At 35.6% G+C, this 24,452-nt stretch overlaps 1 protein-coding gene across 5 annotated transcripts in view; it reads left to right on the top strand.

Annotated features, from left to right (window-relative positions):
* The window catches only part of osbpl10b (oxysterol binding protein-like 10b), a 66,881-nt gene that overhangs the window by 41,308 nt on the left and 1,121 nt on the right, over nucleotides 1-24,452 (top strand). For all 5 annotated transcript variants that reach the window (XM_048153641.1, XM_048153642.1, XM_048153643.1 and 2 more), the window contains 5 exons: nucleotides 7,552-7,698; nucleotides 11,862-12,351; nucleotides 18,347-18,533; nucleotides 20,124-20,306; nucleotides 23,008-23,161. In XM_048153641.1, the coding sequence (XP_048009598.1) occupies nucleotides 7,552-7,698; nucleotides 11,862-12,351; nucleotides 18,347-18,533; nucleotides 20,124-20,306; nucleotides 23,008-23,161 (1,161 nt within the window). The remainder of the gene's footprint in view (nucleotides 1-7,551; nucleotides 7,699-11,861; nucleotides 12,352-18,346; nucleotides 18,534-20,123; nucleotides 20,307-23,007; nucleotides 23,162-24,452) is intronic.

Consider the following 24,452-nt stretch of genomic DNA (forward strand, 5'->3'; position numbering starts at 1 on the left):
TTTCTGTTGAACACAAAAGAAGATATTTTGTAAAATGATGGTAACCAGACAGTTGACGGTAGCCATTGACTTTTTTTCCTATTATGGAAGTCAATGGCTACCATCAGTTGTCTTTTGTGTTCAACAGAAGAAAGAAACTCATAGTAAATGATGACAGAATTTTAATTTTTTGGGTCAACTCTCCCTTTAAACGTACTGTACTAACATGGCGGACACTGGGTTTTATTTTCTTTTTTTGACACCACAATGATTAATAGACTCATTCAAAAGTTTGGGGTCAGTGAGACTTTTTTTTCTTTTTGAAAGAAAATAATACTTTCATTCTGCAAGGATGCTTTAAATTAGTCCAAAATGACAGTAAAGACATTTATGATGAAATATCTTGAGTTCATATTGAAATCTCTGACTTTTGATTGCAGACATTAAGATCTCTTCTGAAACTTTAAATCCCGGTTTCACAGACAGGGCTTAGGCTAAACCAGGATTAGGTCTTAGTTCAATTATGCCATTTAAGTAGCTTTTATAAATGTCCGCTAAAAAAAAAAAAAAACATTGCAGGTGTGCATCTTGAGACAAAACAGTGGCACTGACATATTTTAAGATATATCAGTACAAGTTACTTTCAGTTAAAACAGCTCAAACATGCATTTTAATCTAGGACTAACTTAAGCCTTGTCTGTGAAACCGGGGTTAAAGGTGCCCTAGATTATGTTTTTAAAAGATGTAATATAAGTCTAAGGTGTCCCCTGAATGTGTCTCTGAAGTTTCAGATCAAAATACCCCATAGATTTTTTTTATTAATTTTTTTAACTGCCTATTTTGGGGCATCATTATAAACGCGCCGATTTTATGCTGCTGCCCCTTTAAATCCCGTGGTCCACGCCCACAGAGCTCGCGCTTGCCTTGAACAGTGCTTGTCTTGTCTCCGTGAATACAGTAATAACCGATGGTAACTTTAACCACATTTAACAGTACATTAGCAACATGCTAACGAAACATTTAGAAAGACAGTTTACAAATATCACTAAAAATATCATGTTATCATGGATCATGTCAGAATTTTTCACCATTGTTCTTGCTTGCTTACTTAGTCTGATGATTTGGTTGTGCACATCCAGACGTTAATACTGGCTGCCCTTGTCTAATGCCTTTTATAATGTTGGAAACGTGGGCTGGCATATGCAAATATTGGGGGCGTACACCCCGACTGTTACGTAACAGTCGGTGTTATGTTGAGATTCGCCTGTTCTTCGGAGGTCTTTTAAACAAATTAGATTTATATAAAAAGGAGGAAACAATGGAGTTTGAGACTCACTGTATGTCATTTCCATGTACTGAACTCTTGTTATTTAACAATGCCAAGATAAATTCAATTTTTCATTCGAGGGCACCTTTAAAGGAGACGCGAGATTCCTCCATTTTCTTTCCATTCAACCTCATTGTTTTCTAGATACGGAGCCCCGCACATGACATGCAGGGAAAAAAAGTCAATCATGTGCACGATTTACTAATTTTTTCCCTCGATTTACTAAATTGTGCACACAGTTTACTATTTCGTTTCCTAGATTTATAAATCGTGCACATGATTTAGTAAATTGAGGGAACGAATTAGTAAATCGTGCGCACGATTTAGCTGACTATTTTTTTTCCTGCATGTCATGTGCGGGGCTCCATATCTAGACAAAACCTTGAAGTACTTTTTCTTGATTTATCCCTTTATGTCAGTGCATCTTTAAAATCTCTGTGTATTCAATTAGCTTTGATTTGATTTCTATTTAAAATAATTGCTGTTCTTTCGAACCTCTCATCAAATAGTCCTGAACAAAAATTATCATGGTAACGATAAACATATTAATCATCACAACCGTTTTCAACTTTAATAATAAGAACTGTTTCTTGAGCACCAAATCAGCATATTAGAATGAATTCTGAAGGATCATGTGACGCTAAAGACTGGAGTAATGATGCTGAAAATTCAGCTTTGCCATCACAGGAATCTATTGAAATGCTATTTTTTTAAAAGCATTACAGTACATCTCTAATGCACCAAGGGTTTGTTTATTTATTGGGGACTTGTAAAAATTCAGGTTAGTGCAGGTGTGTTGACTAGTATTAGTACAGTAACTAAAGGGGCTTTTTGATGACTGCAGGTAGAACTGGGAGTGACTGGACACACTAAATAAATGTACCTGCACTGTGAAAAGTTCAATTTTAATAATTTATCTTTACTCAGACTGAAATTGTACTGAATTTTCCAACATGTTAAGCTAACTACACTTGTCTTCAGCATTGTGTGCGTGCTCTGAGAAACAGAGGTAATGCATGTAAAAATAGGTACAATTGGTTGCGTTGTAACGGGGGCAGGGCAGAGGTGACTATGAAAGTGAATGTGGTGGGAGGGGCTCTCAATTTTAATCTTCTTAACAGTCATGATTTCCATCTCCTCACTGTGTCTCCATTCTCCATAGTCTTGAGCAAACAAAGCTCATGAAGTTCAGCTGTATTTTAAACAAGCGATCTGTGGCATCAGCGTGAGAGAGAGAGAGAGAGAGAGAGAGAGAGAGAGAGAGAGAGAGAGAGAGAGAGAGAGAGAGAGTACAGGCTGGCAAAGTAGGAGGGAGCAGCACTTCCTCAGCTCAGGGACAGCTGGGCAGCAAGATAAGAGTGTCAGAGTTAGTGAGAGATCGTGAAAGAGAGAGTTTTTTGGATCCACCATAGTGAAACTATGAGATGAACACCCAAGGGCATATTTCTGAACCAGCTCTGAAATGAATGTAAGTTTGAGTTCATTTTAATCATTAGGGTAGCATGTTTATCCTGTTGGCGAGAGGGAGGGGTGACCCTTTGGATTGCTGGGAGTGAGGAAAGTTGGAAACTTCATTCATTGTTGTAATGTTTTTTTCTAATTGGTCCTATTATTGTGCCAGTTTTTAGCCTATGAAGACTCCCAGAGGAAAATATCCTTGCTCAGAGGTTGCTCTTTAATAACTCAGGAGACAAAATGGTGTTCTTTAGATATGATTTATGTATGTATAATATATTTTATGTATAGCTTTGTCTCAGATGTTTCTCAATAAATTTGTCTTAGAAGAAATTTAGGAAAAATTTGTCTTGAGACCATTTTTAACAGAGAGTAATAGAGCTATAAAATTAATATGATAGTAATGCTTAGATAATTTGGTTTTGTGACAGTTTGATGAGAAATACTTGAGTTCATATTGAATTCGCTGGCTTTTGATTGCAGACTTTGGTATATGGGTAAATCTGAGCACAGCTTGAGACATTATGATCTCTTCTGAAACTTTAAAGGAGACATGTGAGATTTCTCCATTTTCTTTCCTTTCAATCTGATTGTTTTCTAGAAGAAACCTCAAAGTACTTTTTCTTGCTTTTTCCCTTCGTTTCGCTGCATCTTCAAAATCTCTGTGTATTTAATTAGCTCTGATTTGATTTGCATAAACAGCTTCTGCATCCAACTTTTGGCTAGTTACTGTAGCTACCAAACAGTCCAACAAAACAAAACCACCCAACTGAGCCTCCACAGAGACAGGAGGACACAAATTAATTGTGAGTGTCCTTGACATGATCCTTTGCCAATCATACAAGGACAGTAGGATGCGGATTGAACAACATGCCAGCACGGAACATTGTATTTAGTATTGATGATGCATTTGTGTGTATAGATTTGTGGTCACGCTGGATGTGTGACCTTGCATGTGACCTCATTTGCATGTGTTTATTTAATCATATCTGTGATGTCGTAGAGGGAAGGAGAAAGTGCTCTGCACTTCTATGAAATATTCAGGTGGATCGCTGCAGCTCGAAATGAGGGCGTTCCATCCGGCACGATGAGCTCCCGTACTTTTTCTGGGAACACAATATTCCCTTTTACCATTATTAGAGACTGCAGAAGGAAAGGGAAAAAAGATGATAAATGGTTTGCAAGAGAATCTAATAAAATTGAGCCATAACGCCACTGGCAATGGTATGTGCCCAGTCGTGAGTGTTACCTCGGGGATTACAGCTAGTCCACAAAACCCTACTGTTTTACTTTACAGTCTAATCATATCGTAATATTTAGATCCCATCTGCTGCCCCTCAGTTACTCACATTCGTGTGCCTTGGAAAGGAAAAAGGAGTGATCCACTGGGAGAGGATCATGTGATCTGCTCCGCTCATCTGTCAACACTATCTACGTAGAGCCCTTAGAGGAAGGGGCTTTTTATGTACTTCCCATGATGCTTTGGGGCAGGCGCTTCTGGACCACTTCTCTACATTATACATTAAGAACAATATAACGTTTTTGCATGAGCGATTGCAGGAGGAACCAACTACATTAGCCACCCAAGACTGCATAAAAATGCAGAGTTGCCTTGCAACCAAAGAGCATATGTTATTTGGAGAGAATTTTTTTTATATAATATTTTATATAATCATATTATTTTCAACAGTTTTACATGCAAATATAGGCAAACTAAATATAACTATGACAACTTTAAATTAAATTAAAATAATTAAATTTTAAAATAAAACCGATCTTTTTCTGCACCATGTTCTCTCTTTTTAGTTGCATTTCTGTAGTTAAAGGAATATTGAAAGCTATTTTCAAGAAAAAAAATTACATAATCGAGTTCCTTCAAACGTCAAAATTGTCTGTGGTGACTGACAGCATGGTATGGAAGCCTATTTGTGCCACATACAAATAAATAAAAAAAATCATGCTTTGGTAAATCATAATTTTGACATACAGTTGTGGCCAGAATTATTAGCCCCCTTCATAAATATGATCAAAGATGACTCTAAAAATAAATCTGCATTGTTTATTCTTTTGATCTTTAATTTATAAAATGAGCAAAAATCTAACATTTCATTGAAGGAAAAGAATTGAAAGTGGGGGGAAATAACATTATGAAATAAATGTTTTTCTCCAAAACACATTGGCCACAATTATTAGCACCCTTTTATTCAATACTTTTTGCAACCTCCTTTTGCCAAGAAAACAGCTCTGAGTCTTCTTCTATAATGCCTGATGAGTTTGGAGAACACCCGAGAAGAGATCAGAGACAATTCCTTCATGCAGAATCTCTCCAGATCCTTCAGATTCCAGCTCCATGTTGGTGCTTCTTCTCTTCAGTTCACCTCACTCATTTTCTTTAGGGTTCAGGCCAGGGAACTGGGACGGTCATGTCAGAAGCTTCATTTTGTGCTCAGTGACACATTTTTGTGCTGGTTTTGATGTTTGTTTTGGATCACTGTCCTGATGGAAGATCCAACCATGGCCCATTATAAGATTTCTAGCAGAAGTGGTCAGGTTTTGATTTTTTTATCTGTTGGTATTTGATAGAATCCATGATACCATGTATCTGAACAAGTTGTCCAGGACCTCCAGCAGAAAAATAGGCCCACAACATTAAAGATCCAACAGTATATTTAACCGTGGGCATGGGGCACTTTTTATCCATGTGTACACCAAAACCATCTGGTAGGTTTGCTGCCAAAAAGCTCTTGTTTTAGTTTCATCTGACCATAGAAGCCAGTCCAGTTTGAAGTTCAAGTCATGTCTGACAACTGAATATGCTGGAGATTGTTTCTGGATGAGAGCAGAGGATTTTTCTTGAAACCCTCCCGAACAACTTGTGGGGATGTAGGTGCTTTTGATAATTTTTTTAGGCTTTCTGAGATTCAAGACTCAACTAATCTCTGCAATTCTCCAGTTGTGATCCTTGGAGAGTCTTTGGCCAATTAAACATTCCTCCTCACTGCGCATTAGGATAATTTAGACACACGTCCTCTTTCAGTCAGATTTGTAACATCTTTAGTTGATTGGAACTTCTCAATTATTGCCCTGATGGTGGAAATGGGGATTTTCAATGCTTTAGCTATTTTCTTACAGCCACTTTCTATTTTGTGAAGCTCGACAATCATTTGCTACACATCAGAACTATATTCTTTGTTTTTTCTCATTGTGATGAATGATTAAGGGAATTGGCCTTTGTGTTTCCTCATGTTTATTCTCCTGTGGAACAGGAAGTCATGGCTGGACAATTTCATGTTCATGATCACCCTGGTGAGCTAAAAAAATTTAAATATGAATGGGAATATACTTCAGAGATATTTTACTCATAAAAAATTCTAGGGGTGCTAATAATTGTGGACAACGTGTTTTGGAGAAAAAACATTTATTTCTTAATGTTATTTTCCCCCCACTTTCAATTCTTTTCCTTCAATGAAAGGTTAGATTTTTGCTAATTTTATGAATTAAAGATCAAAAGGATAAACAATGCAGATTTATTTTTAGAGTCATATTTGATCATATTTATGAAGGGGGCTAATAATTCTGGCCACAACTGTACCTGTAAAAAGGCAAAATTATGAGATAAAAAAATCATAATTATGACTTGGTGTATAATATTTTGACTTTATTTAATAATTAAGACTTAGGCCACATACACACAGCAGCAGTATACAGTTGTCAGTCCTGTATTTGAGTCATTGATACAGTTATGTTCACACACAGTACAGTTATTTAGAGAAGTGACAACCGCATTCTATAACCAAACTCACACCCGTAAATTTCAAGACTCACAACCGCATTCTCATAAAACCCATGCCTTGTGAATGGAACCACACTGGACAACAAGTTGTCTGTCACGCCATACAGTGTGAGAGAGACGCTCTGCACAAATTCGTGTCTACCGTGTGTTGCAGGTTTTTGTGTGTGGTTTTGTATTCGGTAACACAGCGCTAGAGATATGAGCTGTGTGTCATCTGAAGGTTTTAGATCCAGTCTCTGTTCTCCAACGCAGCCGTTCCCATCAGTTTTGTGTTGTGTGCGCGACTCAAATACTCCGCTCTCCGACCAGATTTAAAAGCTGCTGTCATTTAATGAAGATTTGATGGATGAACTCGCGGTTCGATTGGACTCTTGGCATATCAAAAGTTTTAAGACTTTTCAGTTTTTTTGGATATTACTTTGCCATCTTTGTTATTACTTCACTGTCACTGTCGTTATGGTTACTTGTAAGAGAATACAGGACATTTCTTGACTCCATTGCACGTTCATACAGACAGTATTCCAGACGCTACTGTAAGTTGCTGTTTGAATGGGACATTTCGAAACTCCCACTTTTAAGCAAATGCGGTTGTCAATCCCAAAAACTGACAGTGTGAATGTAGCCTTCGTATCTGATTCTGGCTACGTTCACACTGTCAGTTTTTGGGATTGACAACCACATTTACTTAACAGGTGTGAGTCTCGAAATGTCCCATATCTCTGTCACTGTAAGTTACCGAAAGTGAAAACTACACACGAAAAGCCGCAATACAGGGTAGACACGCATTTGTGAATGTGGCCTATGTCAGAATTTACCATTATTTAGCCTTATTTGATTTTTATTTATTTATCTATTTATTTTTTGGGGTGGAAATGGGCTTTCATAGCATGCCACAGATGTGGTGCACAGGAATTAGGTTTAAAAATATATTTAATAGTAAATCACAAGTGATCTTTGTTCAGTAACATTTGTAAATTATCCTGTTTGTAATTTGCAGAACTCCAGTCCAGAATCGGTGGACTCTAGCGAGGAGATCACAGACACAGAAGATAATGAGGAGGAAGACCTCGGAGTCTTGGATGACCAGAGGAGCATCATCCTCCATTTGCTGTCCCAACTCAAACTGGGCATGGACCTCACACGGGTATATATACACACACAAACACACACATGTTGAGTTTTCATGTTTTCTGGGGACTTTCCACAGACATAATGATTTTTATACTGTAAAAAACTGTATATTTTATCCGCTACCCCTAAACCTACCCATCACAGAAAACTTTATGCATTTTTAAATTTTCAAAAAACATCACTTAGTATGATTTATAAGCTGTTTTATTCATGGGAACCAAAAAAATGTCCATTTTGTTGCCATAACGTAGAGTATACCTGAACCACACACACACACAAACACAGAGTTACTGTCCCACCCAAACTAATCATCAAGTTAATCGTGCTGAAAGAATTTGGCCATTCCCTACTTGTATACATTATTCTTCCTTTTCACATACAAACAGGAACCACTCAAGACTATTTATACATTCTCAATCTCAGGGAACAAAGGATGGGTTTTCCAGCTTTTTATGATTTGTAAATTTTGGCATACATGCACATGCCATAAACACACAGATATTTGGAATATTTTTGGAATACACAATGAATTTATATACCAGTAAAATGTATATAATGTATACCAATATAATTTTATTTTTTATATATTTGTTTTTTATTTAATATATTTTTTATTATATTTTATTAGTGTTTTTTATTCAGTTATCAGTTTTAAAAATAAAACTGATCTTTTTCTGCACCATGTTCTCTCTTTTTAGTTGCATTTCTCTAGTTAAAGGAATATTGAAAGCTATTTTCAAGAAAAAAAATTACATAATCGAGTTCCTTCAAAAGTCAAAATTGTCTGTGGTGACTGACAGCATGGTATGGAAGCCTATTTGTGCCACATACAAAAAAAAAATAAAAATAAATCATGCTTTGGTGAATCATAATTTTGACATACCTGTAAAAAAGCAAAATTATGAGATAAAAAAAATAATTATGACTTGGTGTATAATATTTTCACTTTGTTTAATAATTAAGACTTAGGCCACATACACACAGCAGCAGAATATAATAAGAACATAATATTGTTTTTTATTTAATATATTTTTTATTATATTTTATTAGTGTTTTTTTTATTCAGTTTTAAGAAATAATAAATGAACAAGTAAGCAGTTAATCACAACTGAATTGAATATTGATTGAAAGATCTAAAAAAAAAAATTTTTATTTTAAAAATGCAAAATGTTTAGTATAATCTGCTGTTTATTAAAACAAAGGTGTATGTTATGTCTTTATTTAGAAATAAATGTGTGTTAGACAGTGCGCAGGTGATCTAGTTGTGGATAACTGGAGTGAAAGCTTTGTGCCTCATTTCCACGATCTCATACGTCTTTCTATGTATTGTAGTCTTCTATGGACATTGTCCAGTCTTGAACACTGATTGAGAATGTACATGCCACGGTTATGTTCTGTTTTGGCTTAATTTTGTGCTGTCAGTTCCTGTGTTCATTTCCTGTCTAACTTAAGCCGGGGACACACCTAACGATTAGCTGAAACATTCTAAGACTGAACTGAACACACATACCGATTGTTTCCTTCGACTGGAGCCGATTTATATACTCACACATGGAATTTGAACACCGACTGTAATCACGGACTGAACTCAACTGGCTCTGACTGGACGCGTTTGAGCGCGATCAGTCATAAGTATCAATTTACATTCATAATCGGCCTTACAATCGTTAAGTGTGTGCGCGGCTTTAGTTTATCTAGTTTTCTAGTGTGTACTGTTACCATAGTAACTTATTGTGTCCACCTGCCCATCGTCAACTTGCTCGTTTAGTCCTGTGTATATATATCCGTTTAGTTTAGTCTCTTGTCAGTTCTTGTCTTCTGCATATTTGTATGACCTCCTGAGTATTTTGGTTTATTATTAAAGACTAATTCTCCTTCATTTGATTTAACCACGCCGTTACAGTACCATGCTACGTGCAAGGAATATTATTAACATAATCATAGCTCAGGGGAAATTCAGTTTCATAATTATACTTTACGTAATCAGTTAACAGTATACGTTATCTGATTTGATGTTCCCATTCGTCCTTGTGATTAGGAATCTAATTGACCGATTCAAGCGTGTCGAGAGGTGTCATGATATCATTGTCCTAATTACGCTTCGGGAATGTCTCGGTGTTGGTTCTTATATATATACGTTTTTTTCTCTCTACTACCTACAGAGGCATCTTTGTTTAGTCTCTCTGATGTGGACATTTCCTTCTGGGCTTGTGTTTATAGTTCAGCAGGATTTGAGCAGTCATTTGGATAGCTCAGATGATGAAGTTCAGTGATGTGTGTATGTTTACTGTAGGCCTCAGGGGGAAGGGACAGAGCATTAATCCATGGAGTCAGAATCTGTGTTACAAAGACAAGCATACAGTTATATTATATTTGAGCACCAGCAATAAGGTGCGTTTAGACTGACATCACATCACATCGCATAGTTAAATAATATGAAATAATATTTTAGGAATATTACAAAAACATTGTGCTCTTTTTTTAATATTGGCACAGATGTGAGTGCCATGGGTAATCGCAGTCATGCTGATAATATTTAAAAAACAGCACAATTGCAAGTATATTGTTTTTATACACAAGTTTAAAAAAATCAAGAATAGAGTAAATTTAGGCACAATATTGCTTTGTCTATTTTGGCTTCACCAACAGAAACAGCTGAGAACAAATTCACAGCAGAGCCATTGTGTGACATAGTAGGAGTAGGGGTGATCATTCCTGAATAAGCCTGCGTTTTGAAATGGTTGAGTGAATAATTCAGTGACTTGCACAAAAAGACAGGTGCTGCGTTCCAGTTCTCCTACTTATTCTACACCCTAAAAGTATGTACTCTTTTTGTGAAGAAAAAGTACATACTTTTGAGTGTCTGGCAAAAGAGTAGACAAGCTTTGTGATATACTATCACTCCAATAAATTGAGTCTTTAACGGATGCTCTGTTGCATGGTTACACACATCTTGTCACTGTAAACTGGCCTGTCAATCATCTTGTAAAATCCTCCACATTTTATTTCATTTAATTTCCTACTGTATTGGAGAAAAAAGTAGCATGTCGATCTGCTAGTTGTGGGTCTTTCATGCGTAGAACTCAAATCATATGTGTTTGCATAATGATGCATTTAAAAGTTAATGGCCTAGCAGATCTATATAAAAGTCTACATTGTTGTTGCAGATGAAATATAACATGGATAACATTAAATAAATATTTTTTTTATCAGGTTAAATGTTGATTATTTATCACTTAAACCCCTTTATCTAAACCTCTCTATTTAACCATCGGTCGCGCACATCCGCCATGTTTGGAGTTTTTTAACACTTTATTAATTTTTGTAGTTCTGAACTGAATCCTCCCAGTCGATCCTCGCTGCAGAACACATCCAGATCCAGGGGGTGGAGACAGGTAGGTTTAGGATCAGGGGGTGTAGACGGGTAGGTTTAGTGGTATATAAAGTGGGAGGAGTTGGATCTGGATCCAACCACGCCCCCTGGATCTTGTGTTCTGCAGTGAGGACCATCTCAGTCCTCCCCCAAAGCGCAATGGGTTGTGGGCAATATTAGCCGTTATAGTGTGCACGGATCCACACTTCGAAAATCTACCAGAAATAGAAGACCATTGGGGACTTGGCATACTCTTTTCAACATACAGTGCTTTTGGATACACTTATTGTAATCTCACATACTATTTACGATGGATAGTATGCACATTAGGCACATTAGGGAGACGTTTGTTTCATTCCTGAAAGAATCCATGTTTTTGGGCGAATCGGTTGAATGAAGAATCATAAAAACACTCACTCATAAAAACAGTCACTTATCACCACCTACTGGTGAAATTATCGAAACTACAGAAAGAGTCGCAATAAATCCCCAGTACACAGTGCACACTGTTATAATATAATATAATATAATATAATATAATATAATATAATATAATAGTCTTTACTCCTCACATTTGGTATTGCAACATTTTACAATTGTTTATGTGGATTTCTCAGTCAGCATATCAGCAGTATCTGCAGACTAAACTTATTCATTTTGTGATTCATTTGATACAAAATGCATTCAGGGACCACATTCAGCAACATCCGTGAAATCGTTTCTCACTCACATTCAAATACCATCAAAACTGTATGTATCTACAGATCGGTCAGATAATGTAGGCCTATATCTTTTGTTCTCAGGTGGTGCTGCCCACATTCATCCTAGAGAAGCGCTCCCTTTTGGAGATGTATGCCAACTTCATGGCCCACCCGGATGTGTTTTTGGCCATCACGTCTGGAGTGACGCCAGAGGAACGCATGATCCGGTTTGTGGAATACTACCTGACCGCTTTCCACGAGGGTCGTAAAGGTGCTGTGGCCAAGAAGCCTTACAACCCCATTCTGGGGGAGAGCTTCCACTGCACATGGGACGTACCTCGAGATAAGGTGCGGCCCCTCAGGACTACCAGCTCAAGCCCAGCACCTACGGCTGCTCATTCCACCCAGACCACCTCCAATGAGGGGTTAGAATCTTATCGGCTACGCTTTGTGGCTGAACAGGTGTCCCACCACCCCCCGGTCTCTGGATTTTACTGCGAGTGCAAAGAGCGCCGGACATGTGTCAACACCCATGTCTGGACTAAAAGCAAATTCATGGGCATGTCTATAGGAGTGTCAATGGTGGGAGAAGGTGAGTTTGTGAGTCTCTTTTAACACCAGTTTGAATTTTAAAGTGCTTTATTGGTGTGACAAATATTTCACATAAGGATGCACAATATATTAGTACCATATTGACAGATACAGATACATTTTCTTTTAATTTATTGGTATCAGTGGATATTGGATATTCATTTGTTTGTTGTCATATTCCTTAATTTTAGTGTAATTCACAAAGAAAGATAAAAGAGACAATGTACTATGCATAGTGACAAATCACAGCCAATCAGAATGTATTTGTTTAATATAGTAGAGCAGGATTTTGGACCAATGAGATTTCACAGTGGACATGGCTACAGGGCTCAACCATCCATAAGATCTTACTACAAGTCATTGCTTTCACACTAAACAAAATATTTCTAGAACAAAAATGCTAATATAGTTTCTTAGAAGTATTTATTTATTCATAAAGTTGTGTTTTGTTTATAGCAATCATTTGTCTGCTGGGATCATTGAGTTTTGTTCATTACTGTTTGATTAAAGCCTGAGGGTTGCTCATTCAGGCAGAACTGTTTTCCCTCCATCCTCTCAAATGTGTGTCCAAAGAGCATACAGTTTCCAGATCAGCTGATTGTGGTTAGATGGGTGTTCGCCTCAGGGCCTGTGATATTTACTGGTGCTTGCTTATATCACAACTCCATCTGTCTAGCGGAATAACAACAGAAATGTACTGCTGTTTGAAAAACTCTCCCCTTGATGTTTCACTTCACACACTCACTTCGCTCTGATCCCAAAACTATTGAGCTGCCAGAAAAGGGAGCATTTTCAGGCATTGTTCCAAAAGATTCTGCCTTAATTTAATTAAGATACCTTGTTTTGGCCATGTTCATCATGAAGAATGAAATCCCCTGTCACGTTGTGACAAAATGGCAGATGAAGCCAGATAAATGTTGTTTATAAATACACTTAAGGAATGTAGACCTAAAACGGTTTAAAAATAATTAAAGGTGCCATCGAACGTTTTTTTACAAGATGTAATATAAGGTGTCCCCTGAATGTGTCTGTGAAGTTTCAGCTCAAAATACCCCATAGATTTTTTTTTTTAATTAATTTTTTTAACTGCATATTTTGGGGCATAATTAGAAATGCGCCGATTCAGGCTGCGGCCCCTTTAATTGCTCGCGCTCTCCACCCCCTCCCGAGCTCTCGACTCTATCACTGCATAAACAAAGTTCACACAGCTAATATAACCCTCAAAATGGATCTTTACAAAGTGTTCGTCATGCATGCTGCATGCAAACATAGGATTATGTGAGTATAGTATTTATTTGGATGTTTACATTTGATTCTGAATGAGTTTGATAGTGCTCTGTGGCTAATGGCTAATGCTACACTGTTGGAGAGATTTATAAAGAATGAAGTTGTGTTTATGAATTATACAGACTACAAGTGTTTAAAAATGAAAATAGCCATGGCTCTTGTCTCCGTGAATACAGTAACAAATGATGGTAACTTTAACCACATTTAACAGTACATTAGCAAAATGCTAACGAAACATTTAGAAAGACAGTTTACAAATATCACTAAAAATATCATGCTATCATGGATCATGTCAGTTATTATTGCTCCATCTGCCATTTTTCGCTATTGTTCTTGCTTGCTTACCTAGTCTGATGATTCAGCTGTGCACAGATCCAGACGTTGGCATATGCAAATACTGGGGTCATACATATTAATGATTCTGACTGTTACGTAACAGTCGGTGTTATGTTGAGATTCGCCTGTTCTTCGGAGGTCTTTAAAACAAATGAGATTTATATAAGAAGGAGGAAACAATGGAGTTTGAGACTCACTGTATGTCATTTCCATGTACTGAACTCTTGTTATTTAACTATGCCAAAGTAAATTCAATTTTTAATTCTAGGGCACCTTTAAAAGCAGAAATCACTCTAATATGCTGATTTGGTGCTCAAAAAACATTTCTTATTATCAATGTTGAAACCAGTCGTGCTGCTTAATATTTTTGTAGAAACCATGATACATTTTTTATTTATTTATTTATTTATTTATTTCATTGAACATGATACAATGATATTGAAATAAAAATTTCTTGACCTAAGTCAAATTCGAGTGCAGTGAAGTGGATGATCATGAAGGATGAAGGTAGCATTTGGTGTGCTTAACCAGTTAGGACTCTCCTGTAATTAGGACAACATTAATTACTTATAAGACTGCTAACACTAATCCCCCAGAGTAATGTACACAGAGTTAATTGGAGCAGCAGGAAGTTTAGAGGAATTTAAAAGGATACTTTATCCAAAAATGAAAATGATGTAATTTACTCACCCTCTTATTGCTCAAAATCTATGGAAAACCAAATCGTCACACTCTATTCCATATAATGACATGTAATATTTTTATTTATATAACTTTTCTGAAGTCATACGATGAAGAACAGAGAAAGTTGTTATTCACTGATACTCTTTCTCTGTTAACCCTAGAACTGCAACCAGATCATTAAGTCACTGAGCTCTTTGTAAGTGATTCAGTCTGATTGTTCAGTGAATCATTCAGTCTATTTTGTGAAAAGAACTGGCATAAAAAACACCAATTATTTCACTGATCTGCTCATTATATGAAAAAGATCTGCATGAATCACTGCAGTGTTATTTTAGTATCACTGAGATCCTGAGAAAATATGTCTATATAGTTTTTATTAATTTTTATTTCAGTTTTAGTTTTAATTATTTCAGAAATGTTTCCTTGGCAAAAAGCTAAATGAAATAAGATGAATTGTTTTATTTTATTTTAATAACTTTTAAATGTTTTTTTATGGTTTTAGTTTTTGTTAACTATAATAACTCTTACATGAAGATTTTCTGGTTACACTTTACTATAAAGTCTCAAAGTCTCATAAAGTAAAAAAAAAAAAAATTATGTTACTTCACAATGCAACTAATGTTAAATACAACTTTTGATTTTATTTCTTTGAAATGAATGTACCATATTTTAATTTGATAATGTTTTTTTTATTTAATATTTTGTATTTTTAGGGGATTTTATGGTACTAAATTATATTTATGCAGTAGTTATAACCAATTTATTCACTTTTTTAGCAATACCAATACCAAGTTTTGTACCATTCCTATGAAGTAAAAAAATCCAAGAAAAAAAACGAAACAAAAAAAAACACACAAAAAAAAACGTAAACTTTTTCAGTCAAAAATGACCAAAGAGCACCAGAGGGTTAAAATGTATCAGTACATGTTGAAATTAACATTGAATAAGATTAATGAATGCTGAAGAATTCCTGATGGAACCAACTGTCAATCAGCCTTCCAGGTTCGCCTACAAATTGACATCATGTCTGAATTAAGTGTGCTTGAACACCCTTTACACAGTGACTGTCCCCTCTGCTAATCAGCCATGTCAGCTCCATCAAATGTAGTTTCCTCATGCGTCAGCACAGATGAATTCATCTGGGATCATCAGAGAAGATCTGGCCTCAGCATTATCACAAGGAACTGCTCCAGCAGCACTACTTTGGGCTGCAACACGCTTGACCCTTCTGGAGCAGAGAGCCAGGGAGCTGAACTGCACCCCCCCCCAACTCTCTTGTCTCTGGGAAACAGATGTGCTGTTGTCAGACCTGGCTGAAAGCCCACAGAGATTTTGCCACTAGACAGCTGTCCATTATGTAACCAGAATAAAAAAGAGGCCAGGCCCGCTGAGAGAACTGCTGTGAACATGCTCGCACTGTTCAGATTTTACCTGAGTTTTAGACACAAGTAATTATTTTAATTAATAACTTCCAACTGTAGTATGCAGCCTGGTTTCAATGACAGGGCTTAGATTAAGCCAAGATTAGGCCTTAGTTCAATTAGGACATTAAAGGGTTAGTTCACCCAAAAATGAAAATAATGTCATTAATTACTCACCCTTATGTCGTTCCACACCCGTAAGACCTTCATTCATCTTCGGAACACAAATTAAGATATTGTTGATGAAATCCAATGGCTCAGTGAGGCCACTATTGAGAGCAATGCCATTCAAACTCTCGCGGTCCATAAAGATACTAAAAACATATTTGAATCAGTTCAGTGGTTCTATCTTAATATTATAAAGTGATGAGAATACTTTTTGTGCGCCAAAAAAACAAAATAATGACTTTTCAACAATATTTAGTGATGGCAGATTTCAAAACACTGCTTCATGAAGCTTCTGAGCTTTATGAATCTTTTGTTTCGAATTAGTGATTTGGATCTCCTATCAAACGGCTAAACTGCTGAAATCACGTGACTTTGGCGCTCCGAACCACTGATTCAATTCGTAAAGCTCAGAAGCAGTGTTTTGAAATCGGCCCATATAGATATTTTTAAAAAGTCTTTATTTTTTTTATTTTTTTGGTGCACAAAAAGTATTCTTGTTGCTTTATAATTTTAAGATTGAACCACTGAACTCACATGAACTGTTTCAAATATGTTTTTAGTATCTTTATGGACCTCGAGAGCATGGCTTTGCTCTCAATAGAGGCCTCACTGAGCCATCGAATTTCATCAACAATATCTTCATTTGTGTTCTGAAGATGAATGAAGGTCTTACGGGTGTAGAACAACATGAGGGTGAGTAATAAATGACATCATTTTCATTTTTGGGTGAACTAACCTTTAAGTAGCTTTTATAATCATGCCTTAGGAAAAAAAAAACATTACTGGTCTGATAAAACAGTGGCACTGACATATTTTAAGATATGTCAGTTCAAGTTCAAAACATGACACTGGGCAGAAAGATTATAGAGGAAATTAATTCCTAAAGAAATGTTAATGATTCGCTAATATAATTTGGAACAACTTCTAATATGCTCAAATAAGTGGTTTTCAACTAGTTTTGCTTCAGGATCCAGATTTTAAGTGGTGACTCAACACAGTGACAGAATTGTTTATCATACAAAGCTAAAAAAAATAAAAAAATCTACTTAAAATCAAACATTGAATTTATTTTATTACAATGAACGTTTAATTTTTTCATAGTGAACTTTATGTAATTTAAAAATCATGTAGCTTCTTTTTCCTCAGTGTGTTTTTTATTTCCATTTAATTTAAGCTATTATTATTACTATTATTATATTATTATTTATTAAAATTATTATTATGCCTGCTTTCCATAACCATTGTTATTTTAGTATTATTGATATACTATTTTAGTATTTATAAATATTTCAAATTATATAGCTTCTATGTAATTTATCATTTGCTTTAGTAATTTTATGTTTTTTATATTTTTATCAGTATATATATATATATATATATATATATATATATATATATATATATATATATATTCCCACTCCACTAAAAATCCACTAAGATCAGAGTTACCAGGTCTGTGCGACAAAGACAACTGACAGATTTCATGTTATGTCTTTTCATATTTCTTTTCAGTTGTATGCTTACTGTATGATGTAGAGTAACAACATTAAACCTTTGCAAAGTTTATAAAACATCAAGTTGCCAACCACTAAAAAAATACTAAACTAAATAGTTTTAAAAGTATCTCATTATATCTGGATAAACAGACCTAATAAACTGAAATATGTGAGTTTCAGTTTATCCAGTAGGATTTTATTACATTATTTAGATCATTTTTAGGGGACTTTCGTTTAGGATTGGTTCCAAGATATGATGTTTGACTGGTTTGGAATTTAATCAGATTATGGACACGTGTTAGATGAAACTGTTAGCCTGAAACAACAGCCATTATATTAATGCAAGGATCACTGTTCTGCTCATCCTACATTTTAATTTGATCATATTCTAAACATCCAGCTTTGTATCTTCTTGAATTTCTCCATTGCAACAAACAAGAGCTTTATAAAGGCCTGCAGAGCACTGGGATCAACGTTAATCAGAATTGCTGTCCATCTTCTGTTTGCTTTGTATGGAGTTGAGCTGAAACCTTTCGCGCTCTACACTATTGCTACGGTGAGTCTGTGAACAGAGTGTGACCTGTGCCCTGTGTTTTTATGTTAGGAGTGTTACATCTCTTGGAGCATGAAGAGGAGTATGTGTTCACACTGCCCTCTGCCTACGCCCGCTCCATCCTCACAGTGCCCTGGGTGGAGCTGGGCGGGAAAGTTTCCATCTGCTGCGCCAAAAGCGGATACTCTGCCACCGTCACATTCCACACCAAACCCTTCTACGGAGGGAAAGTTCACAGGTAAGAGTGAAGAAACTTGTCTTTGAGAGCTTATTTTATTTGAGATCAGGTAAAACTTGCATCATATTTTAATATGTATTTTGTTGAAAGTAAATTTTGGATTATTTACTCAGATTATATAATAACAAATAATCACCTTTAAAGGGGCTATATGTAAGAATTTTCATGTATGAATTGATTTTTGTTTTGCCAGTGTGTGAACAGCTGAAAAACCTAAAGGGTTAGTTCACCCAAAAAAGAAAATTCTGTCATTTATTTCTTACCCTCATGCCGTTCCACACCCGTAAGACCTTCGTTAATCTTCGGAACACAAATTAAGATATTTTAGTTGAAATCCGATGGCTCAGTGACGCCTGCATAGGGAGCAATGACATTTCCTCTCTCAAGATCCATAAAGGTACTAAAAACATATTTAAATCAGTTCATGTGAGTACAGTGGTTCAATATAAATATTATAAAGTGATGAGAATATTTTTGGTGTGCCAAAAAAAAAAAAAAAAAAGACTTATTTAGTGATAGCCGATTTCAAAACTCTGCTTTAGGAAGCATCGGAGCATAATGAATCAGCATGTCGAATCTGCAGTTCGGAGCGCCAAAGTCACGTGACTTCAGCAGTTTGGCAGTTTGACACGCAATCCGAATCATGATTCGATACACTGATTCATTATGCTCCGAAGCTTCCTGAAGCAGTGTTTTGAAATCGGCCATCACTAAATAAGTCGTCATTTTGGTTTTTTTGGCACACCAAAAATATTCTTGTCGCTTTATAATATTAATATTGAACTGTACTCACATGAACCGATTTAAATATGTTTTTAGTACCTTTATGGATCTTGAGAGAGGAAATGTCATTGCTCCCTATGCAGGCCTCACGGAGCCATCGGATTTCAACTAAAATATCTTAATTTGTGTTCTGAAGATGAACGAAGGTCTTACGGGAGTGGAACAGCATGAGGGTGAGTAATAAATGACAGAATTTTCATTTTTGAGTGAACTAACCCTTTAAAAGAAATCAAAAATCCCCGACTTCCTAGGTTGTCTATGAAAGCCTGTAGGCTGATTTTTATGTGAAGGACTCAGGACATTTTTGCTGGGAAAATCAAAAGGATGACATTTACGCGCACTCCCAAGAGCCTCTCTTCCTTCAGTGACTCCTGAAATGAATGCATATACAATGTTCAGGATAATGCTGAAAGAGCTATTCTGAAATGTCAATGTGTCATGCAAAGAAAAGGGGACTATAGTTTTTAATTAAACTATAGTCTCACTTAGCCAGATCTATATAGTCTATAGTCTCAAATATACTTTATAATCAAACTATCATAGTGTAATTTTAATTACCTCAGCTGTCGACATGATGCCCGTGAATTGCAGAATATCGCTGCAAAGCTTCTTTCACTTCTTAGCAAAGAGTGAAAAATAACTTCGCCGTGAGTATATCGGGGCACTGAATCACGTTCAGTCTCTTGTACATTGCATGAGTGCGAGTATAACTCGTGCTGCAGTTCACTTAATGGCCACCGGTGTTGCTAAAAACAAGGGTTTCTGAGTTCTACATATAGCCCTTTTAACTTATTTTCTCTTATTCAGAGTCACAGGTGAGGTAAAACACAATCCCACCGGTACCATCGTATGCAAGGCTCAGGGGGAGTGGAACGGGACCCTGGAGTTCACTTACAGCAGTGGAGAGACCAAAGTGATTGACACATCCAAACTGCCAGTCATTAAGAAAAAGATCCGCCCACTGGAGAAACAGGGCCAATATGAATCGAGGTGAGATTTTATCATGAATTTAGAACACAAATGAAGATATTTTTGATGAAATCCGAGAGGTATCTAACTCCTCTATAGACAGCAATTTAATAACCACTTTCAAGGAAAGAAAGGTAGAAAAGACATTGTTAAAATAGTCAAAGTGAGGTTCAACCTTAATTTTATGAAGTGACAAGAATACCTTTTGTGCGCAAAAAAAACAAAAATAAAGACTTTATTCAATAATTTCTTCTCTTCTGTGTCATTCTCCTACGCTGTTTTCAGCGCGACGCATGCGTTTGATACTGACGCAGGAGCCGGCCAATACTGAGTTGGTGTTCTGACGTAGAACAGGGAAGCGCTGCACTGTCTATACAACGTAAATTGCTTAGGAGACTGACAGGGAAGAGACGAATTAGAGTCATAGTGCATGACATACAACATGTATACAACACATGTTTGAGACTGGGTCATCTCCCTACTAACCCTACAAATAAAAAAATGTCAAAATGGCCAACATTATCTAATTATCACACTAGCTAAAGTACAAAATGGACAAAATACAACAAATGTGTGTTTTTATTTTGAGTTAGCTTGTTCTATTAATTTCACAGAAGTCTATTAACTTCAGATGGAAGCATAGTGAAACCTTCCAAGGAAAAGAGTTACTCGGGCAATACAAATAAACAGCGAGTGTGAAAGATCAGAGCTCAGTGATCCAGATAATACCACGGTGGATGAGCATCTCTCATTTTAGAGCATTTTAGCTAAATCCTGCCCCTCTAGAGCTCTTATACAATACTCGTGACCCTCATGCACTCCTCTGGCCTTGAGCGAGCTGGAGGATTCACTTAATAAACTCTAATGCTGCTTATTGGCTTATTGTAGAGGAGAGATCCAGCCGGACAGGACAGAGCCCCATCAGAGTAGTCTAATGCTCTCAGCCTGGCGGTACCAAAGCCGCGTAATGCAATCAAAAGAAGATATAGCGGCAGAGAGGTGCTTCTGAAGCAGTGCTACATTTGCAAAAAGTGTGGATCCATTGATCCTTGAAAGGGTTGGGATCAAATTTAATAAAAGATTTGGCTGATTCATCATGTGAGGTTGCTTTTCTTATCTTGATCAATATGGCTAGACTTAACACCCTTGACTAAACAGCAAAGTTTTGCAGCTTATTCTGGTAAAAAAAAAAAAAAGGCTCTGAGTTGTAAAGTGATCACCCCAAGTACATTTCAGAATAAACAAAATAGCCAATTTGTTAATATAGGTTTTAAAATATGTTCAAAAATATATTTAAATTATTTTTACTTATATTTTATTTTATTTTAAAATATTTTCAGTCTAAATATATTTACAGTATATTGTCCAAAATTGCATTTTGCCAAAATTCATTATTGTTCAAGATTGAAAATTGATTTCTTTTTTCTTTTTAACTCTTTTCTGTCATTTTCTGAAAGATAATTTCATTTATGACACAATGCTTCCCCACCATTGACACAAATTTCTGGCAATCCATGTTTTCACTGTTATACGGTAGGGGGCGCTATTACGCATCTTCTGAAAGAGTACAGAATCTCGGGCGAAAAAGGAGAAATAAGCGATAAAAGCATTGCTTATGTACATGTAAAATAACGTAATCATCAAACATTAAACAGCATATAAATCAAAACTGCTTAACGTTGCCAAATGAAATGTCTGAAATGTTTTGATCATAGATCTGACCCATGTCTGGACGTAGTCTTTGGCAAAAATGTTATTTTCTCATCTTTTTGTTCAAAATGTTGCTTTAACTTACCCACATTCAAGTGCTGATAAAAAAGAATTCATGAAGCTAAAATAAAATGTTTAAAAAAAAAAAAAAAAAAAAAAAAAAAAATTCTTAAGCAGTGCTTTTAAAGGGTTAGTTCACCCAAAAATGAAAATAATGTCATTTATTACTCACCCTCATGCCGTTCTACACCCGTAAGACCTTCGTTCATCTTCGAAACACAAATTAAGATATTTTTGATGAAATCTGATGGCTCAGTGAGGCCTCCACTGACAGCAATGTCACCGAACCTCTCAAGATCCAGAAAGGTACTAAGACACATTTAAAACTGTTCATATGAGTTCAGTGGTTCTATCTTAATATTATAAAGCGACGAGAATACTTTTTGTGCACCAAAAAAACAAAATAACAATTTTTCAGCAATATCTGATTGACGATTTCAAAACGCTGCTTCGAAGCTTTACGAATCTTTTGTTTCGAATCAGTGGTTCAGAGTGCCATAGTCACATGATTTCAGTAAATGAGGCTTCGTTTACGTGATCCGAACCACTGATTCGAACTGAACTGTTTTAAATATGTCTTTAGTACATTTCTGGATCTTGAGAGGTTCAGTGGCATTGCTGGCAATAGAGGCCTCACTGAGCCATTGGATTTCATCAAAATATCTTAATTTGTGTTCCGAAGATGAATGAAGGTCTTACGGGTGTAGAACGACATGAGGGTGAGTAATAAATGACATTATTTTCATTTTTGGGTGAACTAACCCTTTAACAACATTTAGCATATATTTGAAATACAAAATGACCTGAAAAAAAATTATATAGAGGCAACTGCAAAATAGTTTTGCAATTCAGGAGCAAATTTATCTGAAGCATATTATTCCACAACAATATACAAGAATGAAAAAAAGTGTCATCCTGTCGTATAATCCTGTCTTTTGGCAATGATTGACAGACGGCTGTGGCAGCATGTGACAACGGCGCTGAAGGCCGGGGACATCGATACGGCCACTGAACACAAACACCAGCTGGAGGAGAAACAGAGAAGGGAAGGGAAGCAGAGAACGGCCAGCAGCACCACCTGGAAACCCAAGTACTTTATCAAAGAGGTGAGACTTTCTATTTCAGCATTAAAACCCTGATGAGGACTTGCAGCCTCAAAACCGTGACTGTTGAAGAATGCAAAACTAGATATTTTCATAATTGACTATTCAGTACTTGTACTAGTCAACTAATTGGTCTTAAAGGGATAGTTCACCTAAAAATGAAAATTCTGTCATTAATTACTCACCCTCATACGGAAGAGGATTAGGGCCAAGCAATAATAAAAAAATAAAACCATCTTGAGATTAAAAATTTCAAGAAAAAACTTCGAGAAAAAGGTCGAGATAAAATGTTGAGAATAAACTCGTTAAATTACGAGAAAAAAGTCGAGATAAAATGTTGAGAATAAACTTGTTAAATTACGAGAAAAAACTTGTTAAATTTCGATTAAAAAAGTCGAGATAAAATGTTGAGAATAAACTTGTTAAATTACGAGGAAAAAAACTCGTTCAATTTTGAGAAAAAAGTCGAGATAAAATGTTGAGAATAAACTCGTTAAATTACGAGAAAAAAGTTGAGATAAAATGTTGAGAATAAACTTGTTAAATTACGAGAAAAAAGTCGAGATAAAATGTTGAGAATAAACTCGTTAAATTACGAGAAAAAAGTTGAGATAAAATGTTGAGAATAAACTTGTTAAATTACGAGAAAAAAAGTGTTAAATTTTGAGAAAAAAGTCGAGATAAAATGTTGAGAATAAAGTCATTAAATTACGAGAAAAAAGTCAAGATAAAATGTTGAGAATAAACTCGTTAAATTACGAGAAAAAAGTTGAGATAAAATGTTGAGAATAAACTCGTTAAATTACGAGAAAAAAGTCAATAAAATGTTGAGAATAAATTCGTTAAATTACGAGAAAAAAGTCGAGATAAAATGTTGAGAATAAACTTGTTAAATTATGAGAAAAAAGTTGAGATAAAATGTTGAGAATAAACTTGTTAAATTACGAGAAAAAAGTCGAGATAAAATGTTGAGAATAAACTCGTTAAATTATGAGAAAAAACTCGTTAAATTTCGATAAAAAGGTTGAGATAAAATGTTGAGAATAAACTTGTTAAATTACGAGAAAAAAACGTTAAATTTCGAGAAAAAAGTCGAGATAAAATGTTGAGAATAAAGTCATTAAATTACGAGAAAAAAAGTCGTTAAATTATGAGAACAAATTCGTTAAATTATGAGAAAAATGTTGTTAAATTTCGAGAAAAAAGTCATTTTATCTCGACTTTTTTCTCGAAATTTAACGACATTTTTCTCATAATTTAACGAATTTGTTCTAGTAAATTTAACAGCTTTAAT

Source organism: Megalobrama amblycephala, linkage group LG13 (assembly GCF_018812025.1).
Source record: "Megalobrama amblycephala isolate DHTTF-2021 linkage group LG13, ASM1881202v1, whole genome shotgun sequence".
Lineage (NCBI taxonomy): Eukaryota > Metazoa > Chordata > Actinopteri > Cypriniformes > Xenocyprididae > Megalobrama > Megalobrama amblycephala.